The 20,592-nt window shown below is 37.2% G+C and overlaps 1 protein-coding gene across 1 annotated transcript in view; it reads right to left on the bottom strand.

Moving 5' to 3' along the window:
* Trpm7 (transient receptor potential cation channel subfamily M member 7) overlaps positions 1–20,592 on the bottom strand; it is a 157,140-nt gene that overhangs the window by 43,992 nt on the left and 92,556 nt on the right. The window contains exons 12-22 of the mRNA XM_023724061.1: positions 18,275–18,328; positions 13,379–13,519; positions 12,886–13,020; positions 11,083–11,363; positions 9,738–9,966; positions 8,395–8,550; positions 8,179–8,322; positions 6,540–6,668; positions 5,243–5,521; positions 1,879–2,053; positions 15–141 (exon numbers count right to left, since the gene is read on the bottom strand). Coding sequence (XP_023579829.1) covers positions 15–141; positions 1,879–2,053; positions 5,243–5,521; positions 6,540–6,668; positions 8,179–8,322; positions 8,395–8,550; positions 9,738–9,966; positions 11,083–11,363; positions 12,886–13,020; positions 13,379–13,519; positions 18,275–18,328 — 1,850 coding nt within the window. The remainder of the gene's footprint in view (positions 1–14; positions 142–1,878; positions 2,054–5,242; positions 5,522–6,539; positions 6,669–8,178; positions 8,323–8,394; positions 8,551–9,737; positions 9,967–11,082; positions 11,364–12,885; positions 13,021–13,378; positions 13,520–18,274; positions 18,329–20,592) is intronic.

The raw sequence follows: 20,592 nt of genomic DNA, 5'->3' as shown, positions 1-20,592 counted from the left end.
AATAATATTCTTACTTGAAAAATGCAATGAGAAGATTAACCATAATTATATACTGCACAAAGAGGTAGACTGCTTGAAGAAATGGAGTCAACCACGTCCCAGGACCACAGAGTTTAGGAACAACAGAATCATTTGCACACACTTTAGGAAGAAAAAGAAGAAAAAAATCTTACATTGCCATTAATCAATGTCCATCTGTTTATTTTACTTAAAGAAGTCTGGATCATACACGATTCTAGTATACACCTCTGGATAGGCAGCCATAAGAACTCCAAACAACTTAAACTCTTCCAACAGCAAAGGGTTTACAGCAAAGGGTTTCATAGGGCTGTGGGTGTTCCATGTTCTACCACTATACAAGAAGTCTATTTTGATGTTGGGTATTCTCTTCAAGGCTGGATTTTAGCCTGAGAAACATTAAGGACGATAATGTTCTTGGATTCTCCCATACCATTATCCACAATTACATTTGTGTAAGAAGGTTACTGGAACCTCTGAAGTATGGTAAACTCAACAGCTAATTCTGTATTTTCCTGTATACAAACATAACTGAGTTTATTATGTCAAAAACACAGGATTGGAGGAGTGGCAAATGTATGCTAACTAGCTCTGAACTCCTTGGTTTTCACGATCCTGCAGTTTTTGTGAATGAAGCCAGACCATAGCTCAATACAAATAGGAAGAAAACAGCTTTAAATACCTATTATAGCACTGATAAGAGTGGATATTAAGATAGAACGAAGATTATAATGAAATCATTGTGAGTTAGTAACAATTCCTTTATACATATTTGTAATGCCAGACATGGCGGGGCATATGGTTATAATACTATTACTTGGGAGGCTGAGGCAGAAAAATCACCCCAAGTCTGAGGCTAGCCTGGGCTACATAGTAAGTTCAAGGTCAGCCTATTACACAGCAAGACTGTTTCTTATCACTTCTCGGCCTTTTGACCAAGATCAAGTGAAGACTGCCTCAAAAAACCAAAAATTAAATAATATTTACACTGTACTTAGCAGTTAGTACTTATTGTTTTAAAATATACCTATCATTGAAATTCTCATCAGGGTGATATTAGTCCATTAAATGGTTTTACAGGAAAATTGATGTTAATAAGGTCATTTTACTCCTAAGAATTAAAATGTAGTAACAAAACTGCCCAAGGTTGAACAGGTAGTAGTTATTAATTAGCTTATCCATACAAAATACTCGAAAATTTTGATTGAAACCTGAAATCAGTCATCCCCTATAAAACCCAGTGCTGTGTGCACACCAAGATTCCCAGAGGATCAGCCTGTCACTCACACTGCCTGACTCCTCACTATTCAGTCGACCTCATTGGCCTGAACTGAACACACACCTCCTATCTCCTGGTAGTAACCCCTCAGAGACAAACACTGAAGCCACCTGAGCTAATGAGACAAGACAGGTTCAAAAGGGGATGTCTGTGGAAGAGGGCTCTTCCAATGTTTCCCGTGGATAAACAGGGTCCTCTCTGCCAGTTTTGAAAGTCTTCCTAAGGAAAACCTATATAAACCAGACATGTCCACTATAAGCAGTGAGAAAAAAAGGAACAAGGACCCTTAACTATGAACTCAACAACCTTTCCCAAGACTAGCCTACCTCGCAACTTTCTGCTATGTGATTTAATAAATGTCCTCATTATTTAAGCAAATGCAGGCCATATTCCCATTATTTGTAATAGAAAAAATTCTAAAACGTTTGTTTGCCAGTTAATTTTTGTTTCTTCTGGAGTTAACAAATGTATGATGGGGCCTTAGATTTTAAGTCTGACTTTGGATAACTTGCAATTTTACTTTAATACAAGAATGACTTTAAAGGTAACCACAAGATGATTTTGTAACCATAAACATTTACCATCAATTTCATAGGCATAGACTTCACCAAAAATCATCCAGTATGGATGAAAAACTATATCTTTAGCAAGGGTCCAAGATGGTGCTTCATGAGGATAAAGTATTGCCTTTCTGGGAACACCAAAACTAAGTAACACAAGAGCCATAATCACTACAATGTAGAACATATTGGCCACCTATTAAAAAAAAAAAAAAAAAAAAAAGGATGTTACAATACAAACTAAACACTGTAACAAAGTTTCACCTTAAAAATGTCTCTAATATTCCATCGGTAATTAGAACTTCTGATTTCCTTTCTATTTCCAAAAACAGCATTCAGAGAAATCTCACCACTACACAAAACTCTGACACTAGGGAGACTGTATTGTTTGGTTTTGGTGCTGAAGACCAAACCCAGGGCTTCCAGCTTGCTAGGTAAGCACTCTACTGCTGAGCCAAATCCCCAGCCCCAACTGTATTTAAAAAAAAAAAAAAAAAAAAAAAATCTATGGCCTGGGCATATAGTTCAGTGGTAGAGCACTTGCCTAGCATGTTTTCAATCCCTGGCATTGTAAAATCAAATCACACACACACACACACACACACACACACCGTGAAGAGACCCTTTCTGACTATAATTAACTGTCATTGATGCAAACTGCAATCTGCCGATATGCAGGGTACACAAATACTTTCAAAACTACAGGTACACATGCAAATGTCCGTGAGCCCCATTCATAGTGCCTCTACTATTGTAGTGAGGTGCAGACTCTTTTCCACCTTCCCTTTGTAACTGGTGTCTGCTCACCTCAGGAAAAAAAAGCATTATTCTCCACCCGTCCTAAACCTAACGTTCTCTCATGGAGTATGAATAATTTATTAGGAGTAAAACCAAACAATATATAGATTCATCAGGATAGGCACTGAAATGTAAGTGATACTAACGTGTGAGGGATGCTTTTACTAGTCAGATAGTCTGAAATTCTTTAATTTCAATAAAATTGAGAAAGAGGGGCTAGAGAGATGGCTCAGTAGAATAAGCGCTTCCCTGGCAAACACAAGGGCCTGAGTTTAATCCCCGGTTCGGGAAAAAAAAAAAAAATTGAGAAAGATTAACTGAAAAATTCATCTAATAATTTTGTTAATTTACAATGTAAATCTGGACTTCCTTACAAAAGAACTCAAGAAATTAAAATACCGTTTTAATCTCTATCCTTAATTCCTATTTACTTAGGTATGTAACTTCTTTTTTTTTTTTAAATTTTTTTTTCTTTTCAAAGTTTTATTGATAAACATATAGCAATGTGTAACTTCTTAATATTTACATCTAGCAAAGTGAATGCTTTTCATGTTACAGATATATAATATTCATCCATGAATAATAACCTCATTGGGGAAAATAGCCCATGAAGGCCAAAAGACTACATATACAATAAATCTATACTTTAATCACTGTGAAAGAATAGTAATTAAATACTAAATCAATCTAAAAGAAATGACAATGAAAAAATGGAAAGCAGGAAAATCAAAGGCAAGAAATACTAAATTTGAGGAGAGGGACAGGACTGTTCAACAGTTACCCTGTATTTTCATTCTCTATAGAATTCATGTCGCTCATTTTTCAACAACCGACGTAACCCAGACTATATCTTGTCTATCTAACTTGGCTGCCAGCTAATTATTCCTCATTCTAGCATTCCGGTCAGGCTGTGCCTTTTTCGCTCAAATCTTATCTTACACTCCAGGAACAGATCACATCCTGTTTTTTTTTTTTTAAGGCATAAGGTTTTGGGTTTTTTTTTTTGCTCCGAATGCCTTCAGGGCATGACTGGCTGGCTTGAGTTGTGGGGATCGAACCACAGCAACCTGAGCCTGATTGCTTTGTTGAAGCAGCCCACATCCTGTTCTTAAAAGATGCTTTTGGAGAGCTCTCTTGCCCTGTGAATTCCAATATTTCATATTTATTAGTTCACTCAATAAATGGTACTGTTAGATAAAAATGTGCTAGAATCTCCTGAAATATCTTACGCAGGATGATAAAATTATCAAAAATAACCACTGGGTAGAAAGAGTAAAAATAGAGAAGGGTGGTTTCATAAAGTTCGGGGCAACAGCCTGAGGGTTATTGCACTGTATCACACAGCACAGAATAATAAACACTGAAAAGTACTAGTTTAGTAATTACAATTTTTAAAATTTATAATCTGTTAAGGATAATAAAATCTTAATAAAATTTTCAAAATAGAGGGGACGTTCAGTGTTCTTATGTAGTTTCCCCCCCTAAATTTAGAGTTACTTTATTCATGCAACCAACACATCTTTACTAAAGAGAACGTGGTACATGAAGACACTATGCGAGATACTAAAGAAACAGATGTGACCAAAACTAAATAAAGTTCCTACTCCAAGGAGTTTATAATCTAAGAAAAAGGTAAGTAATCCAGGAAGAACATAGGTGCAAACTTAAACAAGGGCACAAACAGTTTGAAGGGAAAGAGTCTCAGCAGGAAGGGCACAAAGGGAAACAGTACGAAGGGAAAGAAGTGCCAGAAGGGGATGTGGCAGACAAACCTGATCTAGCTAGAGGAGACCAAAAACAACTCTCGGGGGAAAAAATGTTGCAATTGTGATCTGAAGGATAAACATTAAGGTGATCTGTCAAAAAAGCTAAGGGTACAATTGCAGATGAGGGTGAACATTCCAAGTACAAAGAACATGAGCTACGCTATTCTGGTAGAAGCTATGTGAAAAGATTTTTAAGGCAGACCTTGGTATGTGGCCCAGACTATTCTCAAACTCCTGAACTCAAGAGCTCCTCCTCCACCAGCCCCCAAAAGCTGGGATTAAAAGTGTACACCACTGTGCTGGCACAAAAACAGTGGGGGTGGGGGTGCAAACTGGGCAGGCTTTATGGATTTTATGTGCACCAATCCCTTGGAACACTTTTTAAAAAAACAACTAAAACACCACTAAAAAAATTTTTTTAAGTGGGAAAGTGACATATTCAGATTTGCATTTTCCAATAATCACTCTAGCTATTGTGTAGATTGAAGACAAGCCACAGGATGGTTGTAAGGGAATATATTTGTTGACTATGGAAAGTATAGATGAGGTGGTTTGATCAGACAGCAGTAAAGATGAGAAGAAACACGCAGACAAGTTCATACTTCGCACGCCCATGCCAAACGCTCATAGAAGCAGCACTTTACGTCAAGGTAATATAAACAACATGTTCTAAGCTTTTCTTAAACTTTAAAAAGTTAGTAAGATATCCTTTAAGGAATAGAAGACTTGGAAGCCGAGGAAAATAAATGACACTAATTTCGCACTTTTATGACTCTAAGGAACAGTAAGACGATGGGCATCTGCAGACGCCCCCAACTTACCATCTTTCCAATCATCATGACATACGGTCCTGCCTGCTGATTTACAGCTAGAAAATCTAGCAGACGCACATACCAAAATATTATGTTAAGACAGTAAATTAATCTTCCAGCCACAAAAACATGATTATCATAGGCATTCTCAAAATTCCATTTTGCGCCAAATCTCAGTCCAAATCCAATGAAGAAAGAAATTATGGCAATTGTATCAGTGATATTGAAATAATCACTAAACCACACTTTAATCTTCTGGCTTATTTTTCCAGCCTCAGACATAAAGATCTAAAGATTTAAAAAGAACAAAAAGTTTAATCAATTCCTTATTAAAGCATACTGTACTCAATTATATCACAGTAGAATGTTAGCTATTTTAATATTTCAAAGTATTTTTGTCATTTTGGCATTTGCTGATCCACAGTCACGGAACACTAAAACAGCAGATAAGTATATCTTACAAATAAGTGAAGTGGCTCAAGCAAAGTCATCCAACAAGAAGGTGACAATCTTACATTACAACATAGTTCTCCAGAAATGCCTTAGAAAAGTTGTTTGACTTAGAATCAAAGCAGTACTTGAGTATTGTAGTATTTTCCAAAGATGTTTTATACAGCAGTTTAGTGGCTAAATGTCTTATACAGCAGTTCGTAGTTAAGATAGCTATGTTTATCTAACTTATTTAAAATACAAACTACTACTCAAACATAAGAACCAGGGGCCAGGGAGACAGCTCAGAATAAGCGTTTGCCTGGCAAGCGCAAGGGCCCGAGTTCAGTCCCCAGTTCCGCCAAACAAAACAAAACAAAACAAAACAAAGAACCCCCGTAAGAATCAGCAGTCAGGAGTACTTATAAAATAAATTTGTGTAACAGCTAAGTAGGCATTAAGTACCATGTTCTCTATTTTATAATTTTATATGTTCCCGAAATGTATAGCAGAAACACAAAATATAAAAAATATTTATGTAAGTACATTCATTATAAAATAACATTTATATAGCTGCCTATTTAAATAGAATATATAAAAATATATTTAAGGCTGAAAACATTTTTCCCAAAATCAAGGCATTAGAGAATTTACAATTTAAAATGAAAACTGACATAGGCAAATCTAAGTAACAACTAGTGGGCAATACAGTACATTTCAGTGAGCAGGACGATACCCAAGCAAAACGAAACCATACTTAACAGGCTATAAGGATATTTAATGCTTTTGGAAGAGTGGGAGAAAGCAAAACTATGAATGCTGAAGAAATATAATAAAATCTAGGCTACGTCAGAGACAGAAAAATGAAAAGACATACCTCACGGACTTTCTCAATAGCATAGGTAAAAATGTAAGCAATAACAATCCATTCTTGAACTGAAGGTAAGTGTTCCATTTGTACAAGAACAACAAATGTATAAAGCATCAGAAATCCTAAATACGCCAACTAATAAAAAAGAAAGGGTATATAAATAAAACTATTCCAAAATAAAACATTGAGGACAATTATATATACACAAAAATGGATCTGAACTATGGCAGGTGAAAGGAGGGGAGGGTACCAGGAAAGAGAAAAGGATAGAAGAAAAGGGAGGGGAGGAGACATTCTTTCTTTTCTTTTTCTTTTTTTTTTTTTTTTTTGGTGGAACTGGGGATTGAACTCAGGCCTTTGCGCTTGCCAGGGAAGCGATTATTCCACTGAGCCATCTCCCCAGTGGAGGAGACATTCCTGCGGCCACCTGGGTTGGCTGTATTTTAAGTACCTTTCACATGAATGCAAATGTAAGAAATCTAGGTTTCCATTAGTGGTGGAAGAATTTGGCATTTAATTCACTGAGATTTGCATTATCAGCATCTAGCAAGGAGAAGTGTTCACTGTAAGGAAGTTAGTAAACTAATCTCAGAAACAGGCCCCGTGTGGATGAGAATTGCTGGTTTCTCAAATGTCCATTATAACACAAAGTCAAGCGTACACTTTGGTATATATGTCTGATGTTGATGAAAGTAACAAAATGAAAACTCCTTAAGAATTTTTTTGGAGCCGGGCATAGTGGCGCATACCAGTAATCCCAGCACTTGGGAGAAACTGAAGCAGGAGGATCACTACGAGTTCAAGACCAACCTGGACTACAAAGTGAGCTCAAGACCAGCTGGACCTGCATGAGACCCTGTTTCAAAAAAGAAAAGAATTTTTCCTGGAAGGGGAGTAAAAGTTCATTCACTCAGACTCCACATCTCATTAAAAGCAGGGTGAGTTAATGTTTTGTCAGGAGCAGCCATCCCTGGAAAGTAACATCACCAAGACAGCCACCTACAAATTTCTAGTGCTCATGGACCTTGTCCCAGTAAAAACAACCCAAACAGTGAATTACATTAATAACCACAGTCAATAGGTGAGTCCATCCTCTCTGAATACACTCTTTAATCTGCTAGGAAGCTATACTTTTCCATAAAGTAAGAGAAAGTCAATGTGGCAAGCAACCCAGAACATAAATGAAATCAGCCACTCATAAATGAAGCCATACAAATCATGTAGATTACTCTTTACCATCAAAAGCAAACAGGACTATTTTAAAACTTTTGTGGATTATCTGTAAAATCTTAAAAGCACAACAAAACTATAATTGTGTACTTGAGTTTCTTTTGGTTCACACCTCACTTTTTTAAAAGTAGATATCCACTTATAAATGGCTATGTTTACCATATTTTTAAAATAAAATTTATTTCCAAATAGAACTCAGATTTGTTTACAATTCTAGATGTCAGCAACTTGGATAAAACAAAGTAAAGCTTACTGCTCTCCTAAAGAAAACATGCCTATTTTGTGATTTAAGTTGCAAAAAATGTTAGTATAGACTCTAGAACAAAGGTCCCCAAAACATTAAAAAAGCAACGATGCTCTCCCAAGTGCATGTGTGTGCACACACAAATCATGTACATGCAATTCAAAAACATACCGTGTTAAACCAGAACTTGACGATGGGTGCATGATAAAAGGCATAAAACTTGCGTGTGATTGGAAGCTTTTTTGATTTTATATGTATTTCCATTTCATTCTTTCCTTCATTACTGTCCAAAATCTTTACTTCTTTAAATACTTCCTAAATTTAAAAATATGTATTTATTATTCTACTCATAACAAACATGTACTTTAAAAATGTCCCTCCTCTTACCATGGGAATTTCTTCCGTTACATTCTGGAAGTTGTTCTCACTGTCTTCCATGGTCATCTGATGAGCGTCTTGGGACTGCGGGATGTGGGACATCTCGGCCTTGGTTTTATATTCTAACATTAATATAGCAGGTGGAACTAAAATGCTTAATATGACCTACAATTTTGAGAAACAAATTTGTGTTTTAAAATCAATGAAATTTAAGAATAGAAAAATCAGTAAAAAAGAAAAGAAATATAATTTTTAGTTACTTTTCCCCAGAAATGGAAGCAAAATACAAAAAAAACCCTAAAACTATCTTTTTTAACATACTTTATTTATAAGCCCAAGATCAACTGTCTTAAAGAATAAAGAAAACACTGACGTATTGATGAGGGCTGAGTAAATTCAACAGATATGTCCTTTAAATAGAAAATAATTTTTGCAGAAAAGTACTTTTAAGCAGAACGCAAGCATTATGAAGGCACTATGCACTTGATTTTATCCTGTCCTTTGCAAGTGTTCCACATCGTAACATGATTACTCAGCTCATGCCTCTATCAACAAGGATTGCTAAAATTTCACATTACTACTTGCAAAGTCTTAAAGAAGGAAGAAATAAGATGCTGTCTGTTCCTTCACTAGTATTTTTAGTACACGATTAATATTTGTTATCCACTTATAATGGTCAATAGTTAAACAACTTGCCTGATTGCTGCCTTCTGCATTTCTGTACCTTACTTAAAAAAGATACGAGAAAATAAAAAGGGAATTTTAAAGCAGTATCTTTCACTGTAACAAAACTGAAAGGACCAGACATTTTGGCCAAATTCTTTTTTTTTTTTTTAAATGTATTCAGTACAGGGTCTCACTATTTAGATCGGACTCAAAGTGATTCTCCTGTTTTCAGCCTCCCAAGAACTGGGATTACAGGTGCACGCCACCATGCCCAGTCTCAATCAGTTTCAGCATGCCCCAGGGGCAGGACTGGCACAGCAGGCCGGGAATCGAACTCCGGCCCCTGTGCTCTGCCTAAGTAGATGCTTTAGAGTCTGGAGTTTTAAAATTTGAAAATTCACCTTTTGTCAAGCAATAATACTTTTCATTATTGTTCAGGGCCATGAATACCAGAGAGTATTTTCCACTGTAGCCCTTATGTAACTTAAGGAGGGCAACCATCCCACATATAGGAGAACATTAAAGGAGGAAAGCACAGGAGGAAAGAAGGGAACGTTATGCCACTTGGATGAGATGCCAGCCAGCCACCCCCACCCCTAATCGAAGAACTTTACTATGTGTCTAACACTGATTTCTCTATTCCTAGCACCCACTCACTTAAGAGGCCAATTATTTCTAAGGTATACCTTGTACCACGAATTCTTCCTCATATTCAGCCTTCCCATCCACATATCAGATAACAACATTTGGGTACACGTGTGAGCTACAAAAGGTCTGAGTCTTGAAGAAACTGCTAACTTGAGGCAAGTGGAATTACTCCAGTTTTTCAGTTCATAAGTGAGTAATTTCATAGCCATGGTTTCATCTTGTCTGAAGGATTGTTCTAGCAATTCAACTGCTAGTTGACCAAAATCACTACAAAAAGAAAAGCCAAAATATATTCAGATTACTAGATCTGCAGTGATTATTGTTTGGGTTTTCCATGCAATACTGCAGACTAAACCCTGGGCTTTACATCTACTAGGCGAGCACTCTACTACTGAGTGAGATATTTACAGCCCACAAATTATAGTTTTAACCAGCTAATTTAAAATTCCTTCATAAAATGTCTTAGTTTTTAGTATTTTCACATAGGCTGATGAAATTAGAATCAAACCTCTAAGTTCAGACATCTACATCTACGTGAAAATCAGGAAATACTGGAATATGTTACATGAAGTGTAGAATTGAAAAGGTATATCCAGAGTACTGTTTTCTGGTCTTAGAAACACAGGAAATCCAAACTAACAACACTGCAGCGTTCTGATCAAAAACATTTCTATGTTGCTTCTTCAAGCACAGAAAAGATGGCCTGCATCCGATTTGATTTGAAACTGTCTCATTGCTATCTGTTTATCAATAAAACTGTAGAAAAAAAAAAAAAAGAGATGGCCTGCAGAGAGGAGCAGTAATGTGTGTCTGCACAACCTAACGAGAACTGCTGAGATCGTCAGTGCTCACGAAGCAGCCACTAGCGCCCTGTACGAGTGACTGTCAGGAATAGCTGTTACTCTGCCCAACACAGCCCATTTGGAGACAGAGAAGTCCAAGTATCTGTTAGAAAACTTCCACAAATTCATTTCCAGCTTAATATGACAATCCTGCCCTACATGCACTATATATAGCGTAAGCTACATGAACAGTTCCTTCATATATGGGACCCCATCAGCCCCAAGTTGAAATCAATCCATTTCCTTGGAACATGCCTCAAACAAATCTTTTTTCCCCTCACCATTCCAACTGTAATTCTTCTAACTGCTACAAATAAAATTATTAAGCCTACTTCTGGGATGTTTTCTTGAACTGCAAAGAGTAATGATATTTCTTTCATATACGCAAGTAAAAATTTCTTTCCACATTTTTAGAAATAGCTCATATACTTAAAAATAATTCTCTCTTAGCTGTACCGTAAGTTTTATATACACATATATCATCAAACATTGTATATGTCTTATATTTTTTAAGTGCTTGAAATGATAAAAGATCACGAACTTAGAATACTGCTTCAGTTCCTCTGAGGTATCGTCCACCAGGTCACTCTGCTTCGCTTCATATGCCATGGAACGATAGATCTTACAGGCAACTAATGCCTTAGCCATTGACTCTTCACCATGCTGCCACAGAAAACGGGCCATGACCTGCCTCTTCATAAGGCAAGCCCAAATTAGCAGTTCATTCAGTGGATACGGAAAGCGCTTGGTTTCTGGGTCATCAATGTCTACAATATCATCTTTGGTTCTTTTCTTCTTTCCTTCTTCCACAGCTGTATCAATCTTTAAGGGAAAATAAATGCAATAAAGCTCATTGTATCAAGGCAAATGATACTTCAATTAGTAAATGTGTACAAATTGTCTTTCCTATTTTCCAACTTCATAAAACTAACTCATAACAAAAAGCATAAACTTGATAAAAAATTACCCCATTTCTAAGTTATGTCCCAGCCTTTTAAATTTGTGTGTGTGTGTGTGTGTGTGTGTGTGTGTGTGTGTACACCGGGAATCAAACTGAAGACCTTGTGCTTGTTGGACAGGCATTGTGCCACTGAGCTATCTCCCTAGCCCCGCCATTTTTAAAATTCTGAGAGAAGGTCTCACCTCATCTGCTCAGACTAATTTAAAACTTGGAATCATCTTGCCTCAGCCTAAGTAGATGGGATACAGGTATATGTCAACACTGATTTTAAACTTTATTTTTACTATAGCTCATAATTTATTTTATAAAAATGCCATTACCAACTGGGCATGGTAGTGCACACTTGTAATCCTAGCACTCTGGGAGATGATGGCAGAAGAACAGTAAGTTGAAGTCCAGGTTGGGCAACTTAGTGAGACACTGCCTCAAAAAGAGAAAACAAGGGCTAGCCAAACAGCTCAGCAGATTAACGTGTCTGTAAGCAGGCCCAGAGGCCCAGGGTTTGATCCCCAGGCCTGCGTGCCAGCCTTGCCCCTGGGACGTGCTGAAATGGCAACTGAGACTGGGCGTGGTGGCACACGCCTGTAATCTCAGCACTTGGGAGGCTGTAAACAGGTGGTTCACTATGAGTCCGATCTAGTAGTGAGACCCTGAATACTATATAGACCCTTCACTAAAACATTTTAAAAAAAAAGAAAGAAAAAGAAAAAGAAAAAACAAGCTGGGCATGGTGGTGCAATCCTGTAATGCCAGTATTCAGGAGGCTGAGTCAGGAGAATTTCTCAAAGTTCAAGGCCAGCCTGGGTTACAAAGTGAGTTCAAAGCCAGCTTGAACTGCATAGCAAAACCCTGTCTCAAAAAGACAAAATCAAAATTAACAAAAATGAAAATTGCTGGAGATATCATATACCTCAGCATGAAGGCCATGGGCTCATCCCTAGCACCACTCCACCAATAGCCATTTTATCCAAAGTATCTGAAAATGCCTGTAACAAATGTTTTCTAAGACTGGAGACAGGGCATATTTCAACTAATATCTAAGAAAACACACTTTTATAAGAAGCTTAGATAACACTTTGTTGTACATATTAACTAAGTGAAAATGGAATGAGTTACAACTGTTTGAAATTTGATTATACACAGCTAAATATGAAAAACCTACTATAATTAACTCACAGTATCTCTGCATATGAGAAAATGAAGATTCAAAGATACAAATTATCCAAAAATAATTTCAGTACTAGTAATTAGAACAAAATCAAAATCCAGCAGGAGTTTATATTAGTATACTTTTCGTAAGCATAATGATTTATTTGCTCTTCAATTAGCCAAAAGGCTGAGAAGCAATCAAAACATTTTCTCCAAAATAGCAAGCATACATACCTTTGGTCTGTAGGGCTGTGCTGTTTTAATAAAATGATTATGTCTCATTTTCTCCTTCTTATCTGCTCTATTGCCAAAAGATTCATGACTCTTCCGCAATTGTGGAGTGCTGCTAGAGGTATTCCGGCCAGATCTCTGAAAATCAGAGTTTGTTAGCTTTCACGGCTTCAATGTGCTGACATTATAAAAATTCAACTGTACTTATTTATGTGTATGCATGTCCATAAGCAAAATATTACTGGTTTAGGATTTCAATTATGACATGTTTTTTGAGACCAGGCTGGTCTCAAAATCCTCCTACCTCAGCCCTCTAAGCAGCTGGGACCACAGGTATTCATCACCCTGGCCAGCTTATGAAATATTTCCAGTTACTCTTGGTGGAAACTTCAAAAACTAAAGATACTATATTCACCAGATTACTAATTTTTAACATTTAAAATACATAGTTTAACTTTAAAACACATACAAAAACTACCCCCCAAATTCTACATACCCGATTATTTCCACCAAGACTGTTATATATTAATCGGAAACGTTTCCGAGTATAGGTGCATCTGTAGGTTCCTCCCATGAGATATTCAATAACAAGTCCTATATCAATCAGCGTGATCTTATATCCTGGAGGAAGATTTCCCTACAAACAAAAATTAGTTTTAAGCATTTGTCAATACTACCATGACAAACTGTTTTCTTGTAAGAAGCCAGGACTGTCAGACTATACATACATACATACATACATACATACTCCTTTGGGTTGGTACTGAAGATTGAATCCAGGGCCTCACACATGCTAGGCAAGCACTCTACCACTCGGCTACATCCCTGGCCTTTTTCATTCTAAGACAGGGCTCCTTCAATGGGCAAGGCTGGTCTTAAATTTGGCAGCCTGTTTCCTCCGCCTCTGAGCAGCTGGCATCATAGGCCTGTGCTACCATGCCATGCCAGACTTGTTTTTCTATTTCCTTTTGTGAAAAGACAAAACTCTGAGGTTTTGAAACTTGAAAGGAATACAACCCAAAGTAGGAAGATAACTTGGTTTCTCCACTGCCCTAAAACCTTACAAATAGCAGCAATAGAATTATTAGAGCCTATGTTTCAGTTTCATGATAGTACATATCGTAAAAAACATTTTCCTATAAGAAATACTATGCGTTTACTGTATTTCCTGACTGACCCAGAAATATCAATATTCTTTAACAAAAATCATACAGACTGCACCACAGGTCAAACTGTTACATCTTTGTCCACTAAGATTACGCATTTACACCTAAAACTCCATTTTTCTTGGGCAAGAATCAACTTACAAATGAACTTTTTTTTTTTAAAATTCCTTGCTTTAGATGCTTTTTTTTTCCCCTTACATTTTTTTTCATAATTTTATTGATAAACAGATAGAAATGAGACAGTTTCAAATCAAATCAGTAGGACAGTTTCAAAAACTAACACATTGCATACACTCTTCCTAGTGGTTAATTGCTGTAGAAGATGCGGACTTGAGATCCTATTTACAAACACCATTAGAACAAATCATTCTATTCATTAAGAGAATGCAACTATATATCTATCCCAACCACTTTGAATACACAGATACAAAATGGACATTCATCGGTATACCCCTTTTTTTCTAAGTTCCGTTATTTGAATATTATAGGTGTGTAAACTCAGCAAAATATTCTAAAAGAGTCCAGTAGCCCATAATAGCATTCGGTCTTCTGTTTAACTGGCAATGTCAGAAATTGTTGACTTGAGTCCCCCACAGCTCAACATAACAGCATGGCTTTACTTCCTATATTTCGTTTTCATATTTTTCTACTGGATGGTTAAGACCAAGATAAAGCAGGACCTATACAACAAGAGTTGTAGCTTTTGGGTCTGAGAAGGTCGGTGAAATCCCCTCAGGATTTATCCTGAGATCCTGTACCTCAGATTGTAGAACCTTTGTCAGTGTCAGCCATGTGGATGATACAAATGAACTTTTTGACCTGAGGCCATTTATAAGTTTGTAAATACTACCAATTTCAGTAATTAACCCGAAAGAAGCTTAATCCATCAGGGTAATTCTGCCCTCCCACCACTTCCATCCTTCCTGATCTCTCCTCTTTCTCCCTCCCTTTTCCCCCCTAAATGTATTTGGCACAGGGTCTCACTATGCAGCTCAGACATGTAGTGATCCTCCTGCTTTCAGCCTCCCCAGCCCTGGGATTACAGACCTGCACCACCACACCCAGTCTCAGTCACCAGCTCAGTGCGCCTGGGTGCAGGGCCAGTGTGGCACATGGTAATGGGGACTGAACCTCAGTCCCTGTGCTTGCCTAAACTGAACTTTTTTTTTTTTTTTAAATGTCTACAGGGTCTCACTATGTAGACTGGGCTCATAGTGATCCTCCTGTTTACAGCCTCCCAAGTGCTAGGATTACAGGCAGGCGCCACCATGCCCAGTCTCAATCAATGTCTCCGTGCACCCTGGGGGAGGAGGCCCGGGGATCTGCTACATCCTGCCTAAACAGGTGCTTTAATCTGCTGAGCTACTTGGCTGGCTCTCAGAACATAACTTTTAATCTTCTTTTTTCGAGAAAGCATCTTGTTTTATAACCTGAGATGGCTCAAATTCATGGTCCTCCTTACCTTTGCCTCCCCGAACTATTATTTTATTACATGCTTGTATCTTTAATATTTGTTTCCTTTTCAAATTTCTAATTTCTAGGCAGTGACTTTATTATTTAATAATTGACCAAGTACTTATTTCCAGTGGGCTAGGGATATAGCTCAGTGGCATAAGCGCCTGCCTGGCAAGTGTAAGGTCCTGAGTTCAACCCCTGGTACCACAAAAAGTTAGTAAAATCAAGTGCATGGGGAGATAGCTCAGAATAAGCACTTTCCTGGCAAGCGCAGGGTCCTGAGTTCAATCCAAAATAGTATTTATTTCCATCTAAAATACAAGATTTTTGTTTTTAACTCAAGCAACTTCAAGATATGCTTTATTACTGAAGATGCTATTTTCTATATTAGATTTTTTAAATGTGACAAATATCACATGAGCCTACCTGAACAACTTTTTTTTTTTTTTTTGGCGGAACCGGGGATTGAACTCAGGCCCCTGCGCTTGCCAGGGAAGCACTTATTCCACTAAGCCATCTCCCCAGCCCCAAGAACTGAGCTGGGGCCAGGCCCCGAAGTCTTTTTTTTAAACTGGGAATCAAACTCAAGACGTTGCACTTGCCAGGCAGGCGCTTATGCTGCTGAGCTATCTCCCAGCCCCTGAACAGGACATGTAAATAACATGAGTCATCGAAAAAGAAGTCATGATTAACAATGTCTCCAATGATACTGACAATACTTACAAACTCAGCATTAATTTACATCAGAAAATATCTAGTTACTCCATTTCAGAATTTATAACATGCAGAAATAAAACAATTTGGCCTATTACAGTCACCAGTAAGATGATTCACTTCTTTTCAGAGTTTAAATACATTACTACTTCTTTTTCTCTTTTTGGGGACGGAGCCCACTGAGGATCAAACGCAGTCTTTATTAAGCATGCTGGGTCCCTGCGCTACCACAGAGCTGTACCTACCATTCCATACTACACTTCTTTTTGCTGATTCATCTAAGAAAATTATAACATGAATGAACACATTTGAAAGACTCCTAGTAATTACCCCATTAGGAATGTTCAAAATAGGCAAATCTTGAAATTAAGTGCCTAGGGTGGGAGCAGAGGTAGGGAACAGAAAAGGAATATGGAGTGACAGCAGGTAAAGAGTCGTTTTCTGAGGTACTGATGCTCTGTTTTGCTTGTGGAACTGAGGACTGAATCCAGAGCTCTCTGCTCCAAGCCACATCTGCAGTCCTTTGTTATTTCTGATTTTGAGGTAGAACCCTACTAAGGCGCTACGTTGCCTAGGCTACTACTTGAAAAGGGTTACACCTTCTGCTATGACAGGTTGCGGCACCTGGCCAGCCTCGAGCTTCTGTTGGTGCTGTGCAATTGGACAGTGGCAAAAGCTACACGACTCTGAGAACAGGACGTCAGGAAGATACGGTTTAAGTACATAAACTTACCCTGTGTGAAACACAAAATAAAGCTGGAAAGAAAAGCTCATGTTTAAAAACTCAAAAAGCAAAAATTTTAAAGTATAACATGGCCTGAATTTTCATACAGAATGCTGCCTTAGTATTAAGTTGCAAACCACAGAAAATTAAAGGAGAAAATGACATGCCTGCCTTAAGTTTTCAGGGTTTTTTTTTTTTTTTTTTTGCGGAACCAGGGATTGAACTCAGGCCCTTGCGCTTGCCAGAGAAGCACTTATTCCACTGAGCCATCTCCCCGGCCCCTAGTTTTCAGTTTTTTAACACTGAATATAGAACAGAAAATTTGAGAAAACTAGTTTAAAAAGAAAGCAGATGAAGTTTAAAACTGTGAAGCCACAGAGACTTCCAAAAGTGAGAAGAAGCCAATGTGGAGTGGTTTCAGAACCCAGGGTGGTGTGTGCTCAAAGTTGTCACCAAACCAGATCCTTTTACACAAAGGGGAAGAGCAGCCACCAAGATGACCACCTCCCCGTGTACTTCAATTTCCTTCCTCAGTATCTTTTATACTAAGAAAAATCTCTAGGAAACTAGTTTCTGATGAATAGAGAAAAATAAACACTATCAATGAACACCCTCTTATGGACCAAAGATGCTAAAATCCATCACACTCTATCATGGACGGCTAAGAAGTCAAGATAATGGCCTTAGTTTCAGAAACCTTCCCTTTTCTTTATTGCAAATACATTATGCGTTTCACTTTAGTCTTTTTTTTTCTTAATGTATTTAGTATCGGGTCTACAGGGTCTCACTACGTAGACCAGACTCATAGTGATCCTCCTGTTTTCAGCCTCCCACGTGCTGGGATTACAGGTACATGCCACACCCAGGTTCAGTCCTCATCTCAGCGTGTCCTGGGGGCAGGGCCAGCACAACACTCCCGGTGATCGAACCCCTGCCCCTGCCTAGGCAGGCACTTAGTCCACTGAGCTGTCTTGCCAGCCTTATGCTTTTCACTTTTATCACAAATTTAACCCTTCCAGGGGCCAGGGAGATGGCTCAGTAGAATAAGCACTTCTCTGGCAAGCGCAAGGACCTGAGTTCAATCCCCAGTTCCACCAAAAAATAAATAAATTTAACCCTTCCATTATCTTGTATAAAAGGCTGTTATTTCACTGCCTATCTTTTTTTTTTGGCGGAACCAAGGACTGAATTCAGGCCCTTGTGCTTGCCGGGCAAGCAATTATTCTACTGAGCCATCTCTCTGAACCTTGCCAATCTTAAAACGAAATGCTTTTCCAAAAATAAAGTATGAATGATTTTTTACAATAACATTTTCAAAAACAAAACCTCTTACCTGTTTGACATCTCGAACAAGATGAAGTAGCATTGGATTAGTTGGGCCTTGTTTCTTTAGGAAGAGAGAAAAAAAAGAATTACGTTTTTCGCTAAAAAAAAAATTTCCTTCTTACATATGGGACTAACAAGGATATTCATCTACAAATGATGGTGCTTCAGGGTCATTTCTTTAGAACAAAGGTAAGATGATAAATATTTTATACTTTTATAATTTTCTGCTGGATGGTTAAGACCAAGATATAGCAAGACCTATATACCAAGGAATGTAACTTTTGTATCTGATAAGGTCAGGGCTACAGGATAAATCCTGAGAGTACTTGGCTGGCCTTATCAGATACAAAAGTTACATTTCTTGGTATATAGGTCTTGCTATATGTTGGTCTTAACCATCCAGCAGAAAAGTATAAAAACGAGGTATATAACGTAAATCCATATTAATATGATGAGCTGTAAAAGGCTCAAGTCAATAACTTCTGAAGATAACTCACTAATATTATAGACTGCTAGACAGTGTTAGATTGTTTAGTTGAATTCAAACACCTATAGTATTTAGAAGCCAATACAATATTCACCTCTGACAGGACAAAAAAATTAAAATTTAAATTTAAAAAAAAAGATACAAAGGAAAGATCATTTTGTATTTATATATATAAAATAGTTAGGATAAATTTACAGCTACTTTCACTTAACTCATTGAGAAGAAAGAGGTGTACTAACAGTGTTTGGACAGAATATCCTGTCTGCTTCTTGTACTATGAACAACCACTAAGAAGATAACAATGTACAGTGTATTGACTATCAAAACTGTCCTATTAATCAGCTGTGAAACGGTCTCATTCATATTTATTTCTCAATAAAAAAATAAAAATATATAAAAAAGATGATACATATTTCATATTGATATATTTAACAAAAAAACACTGGAGCTGGACATATACCTCCCAAGCGCAGTCCTGAGTATGACTCCTAGTACAAAAAAAACCTAAACAAAACAAAAACTAATTCTTTAAAAATAAATAAAATAACACGAGTGATTTCAGAGAATCACTAAAATTATATGTAAACTTTTGTTTTATAGAAGTCACATTGACATTGCTACACACCTGTAATCCCAGCACTCCTGAGGCTGAGGCAGGACTACCATCTGTGTCAGGCCAACCTGGGCTACCTAATGAGTTCTAGGCTAGCTTGAGCTTGAATTTCAAAACAAGACTGTCTCAAGACAAAAACAACAACAAAAACTATAAAACAAAAAATAAGTCATGTCAATGGTGAAAACTTCACAGTCCTATCTTAATTTGAAATTCAGTTACTTTTACTGACAATAGAACTGCACATTCCCTTTCTTGTTGAAATGTTCTTTTGTCACCAATCATCAGATTGTTTAAATATTTTAATATTTTGAGTAGCAAATGCTTTAGCTTTTATTTTCTTCTTCATAAATACTCTGTATTAGGGCAGGTTAATCACAAGTTTTACCATCTTAGTCATCTTTCATTTTACTCTGACAGCATTCTTTGATCTGAAAAAATATCAAGGAATATGTAATCCTGTCAATATTGAGGTAAGTGGCCCCAAAATGTATTGTTTTACTCATAAAATTTGTGACAATTCTATATGGTACCAATAAAAGGACTTATTCTTGAATAAAGATGTTAAAACTTGTTCAACAGAATTTTACCAAATGAAATTTTTTTGCCTTTGTGGGGAAGGGGGTTGGAGGCAGGGTCTTACTACATAGCACAGGCTGGCCTTGAACTTGCACCAATCCTCCTATAACCCCCCAAGTGGGCAACAAATAGGATTTAATCCTTATTATTTTACTGATAGTTTTTTTATAGGATAGGTTCTTATAGTAATCATTATACTTTCCAATTTTGACCCTATATATTTCGAAATGTTTTTAAATGTAGGTACAACTACTATTATGTCTTTTTATTTTTATTTATTTATTTTTTTGGCAGAACAGGGGATTGAACTCAGGCCCTTGCACTTGCCAGGGAAGCACTTTTTCCACTGAGCCATCTCCCCAGGCCCATTATCATGTCTTTGAAGGAAGTATTTTTTTTGATACTGTTGGCTTCCAAATTCTATGTAGTATCTAAGATAACTGTAATTGATACTGAATGTAAATTGTATTTTGCCCTACTTTGTTGTCTTTCTGAAATACTATAGTCTGTGCACTCTGGCTGGCTTCTCTTTGCCTATTTTCCTCACAGCTTAACTCTGTTAATATGAAGTGTTCAAAATTTCTAGGGTATGAGAAAGTTTCACTACCTTTTCTCCAAATATATAAATTCACAGAGAAATACACTT

Source organism: Octodon degus, unplaced genomic scaffold (assembly GCF_000260255.1).
Source record: "Octodon degus isolate 3935 unplaced genomic scaffold, OctDeg1.0 scaffold00105, whole genome shotgun sequence".
Taxonomy (NCBI): domain Eukaryota; kingdom Metazoa; phylum Chordata; class Mammalia; order Rodentia; family Octodontidae; genus Octodon; species Octodon degus.
Note: the sequence above shows the minus strand (reverse complement) of the source record. Positions and strands in the feature narration are given on the sequence as shown.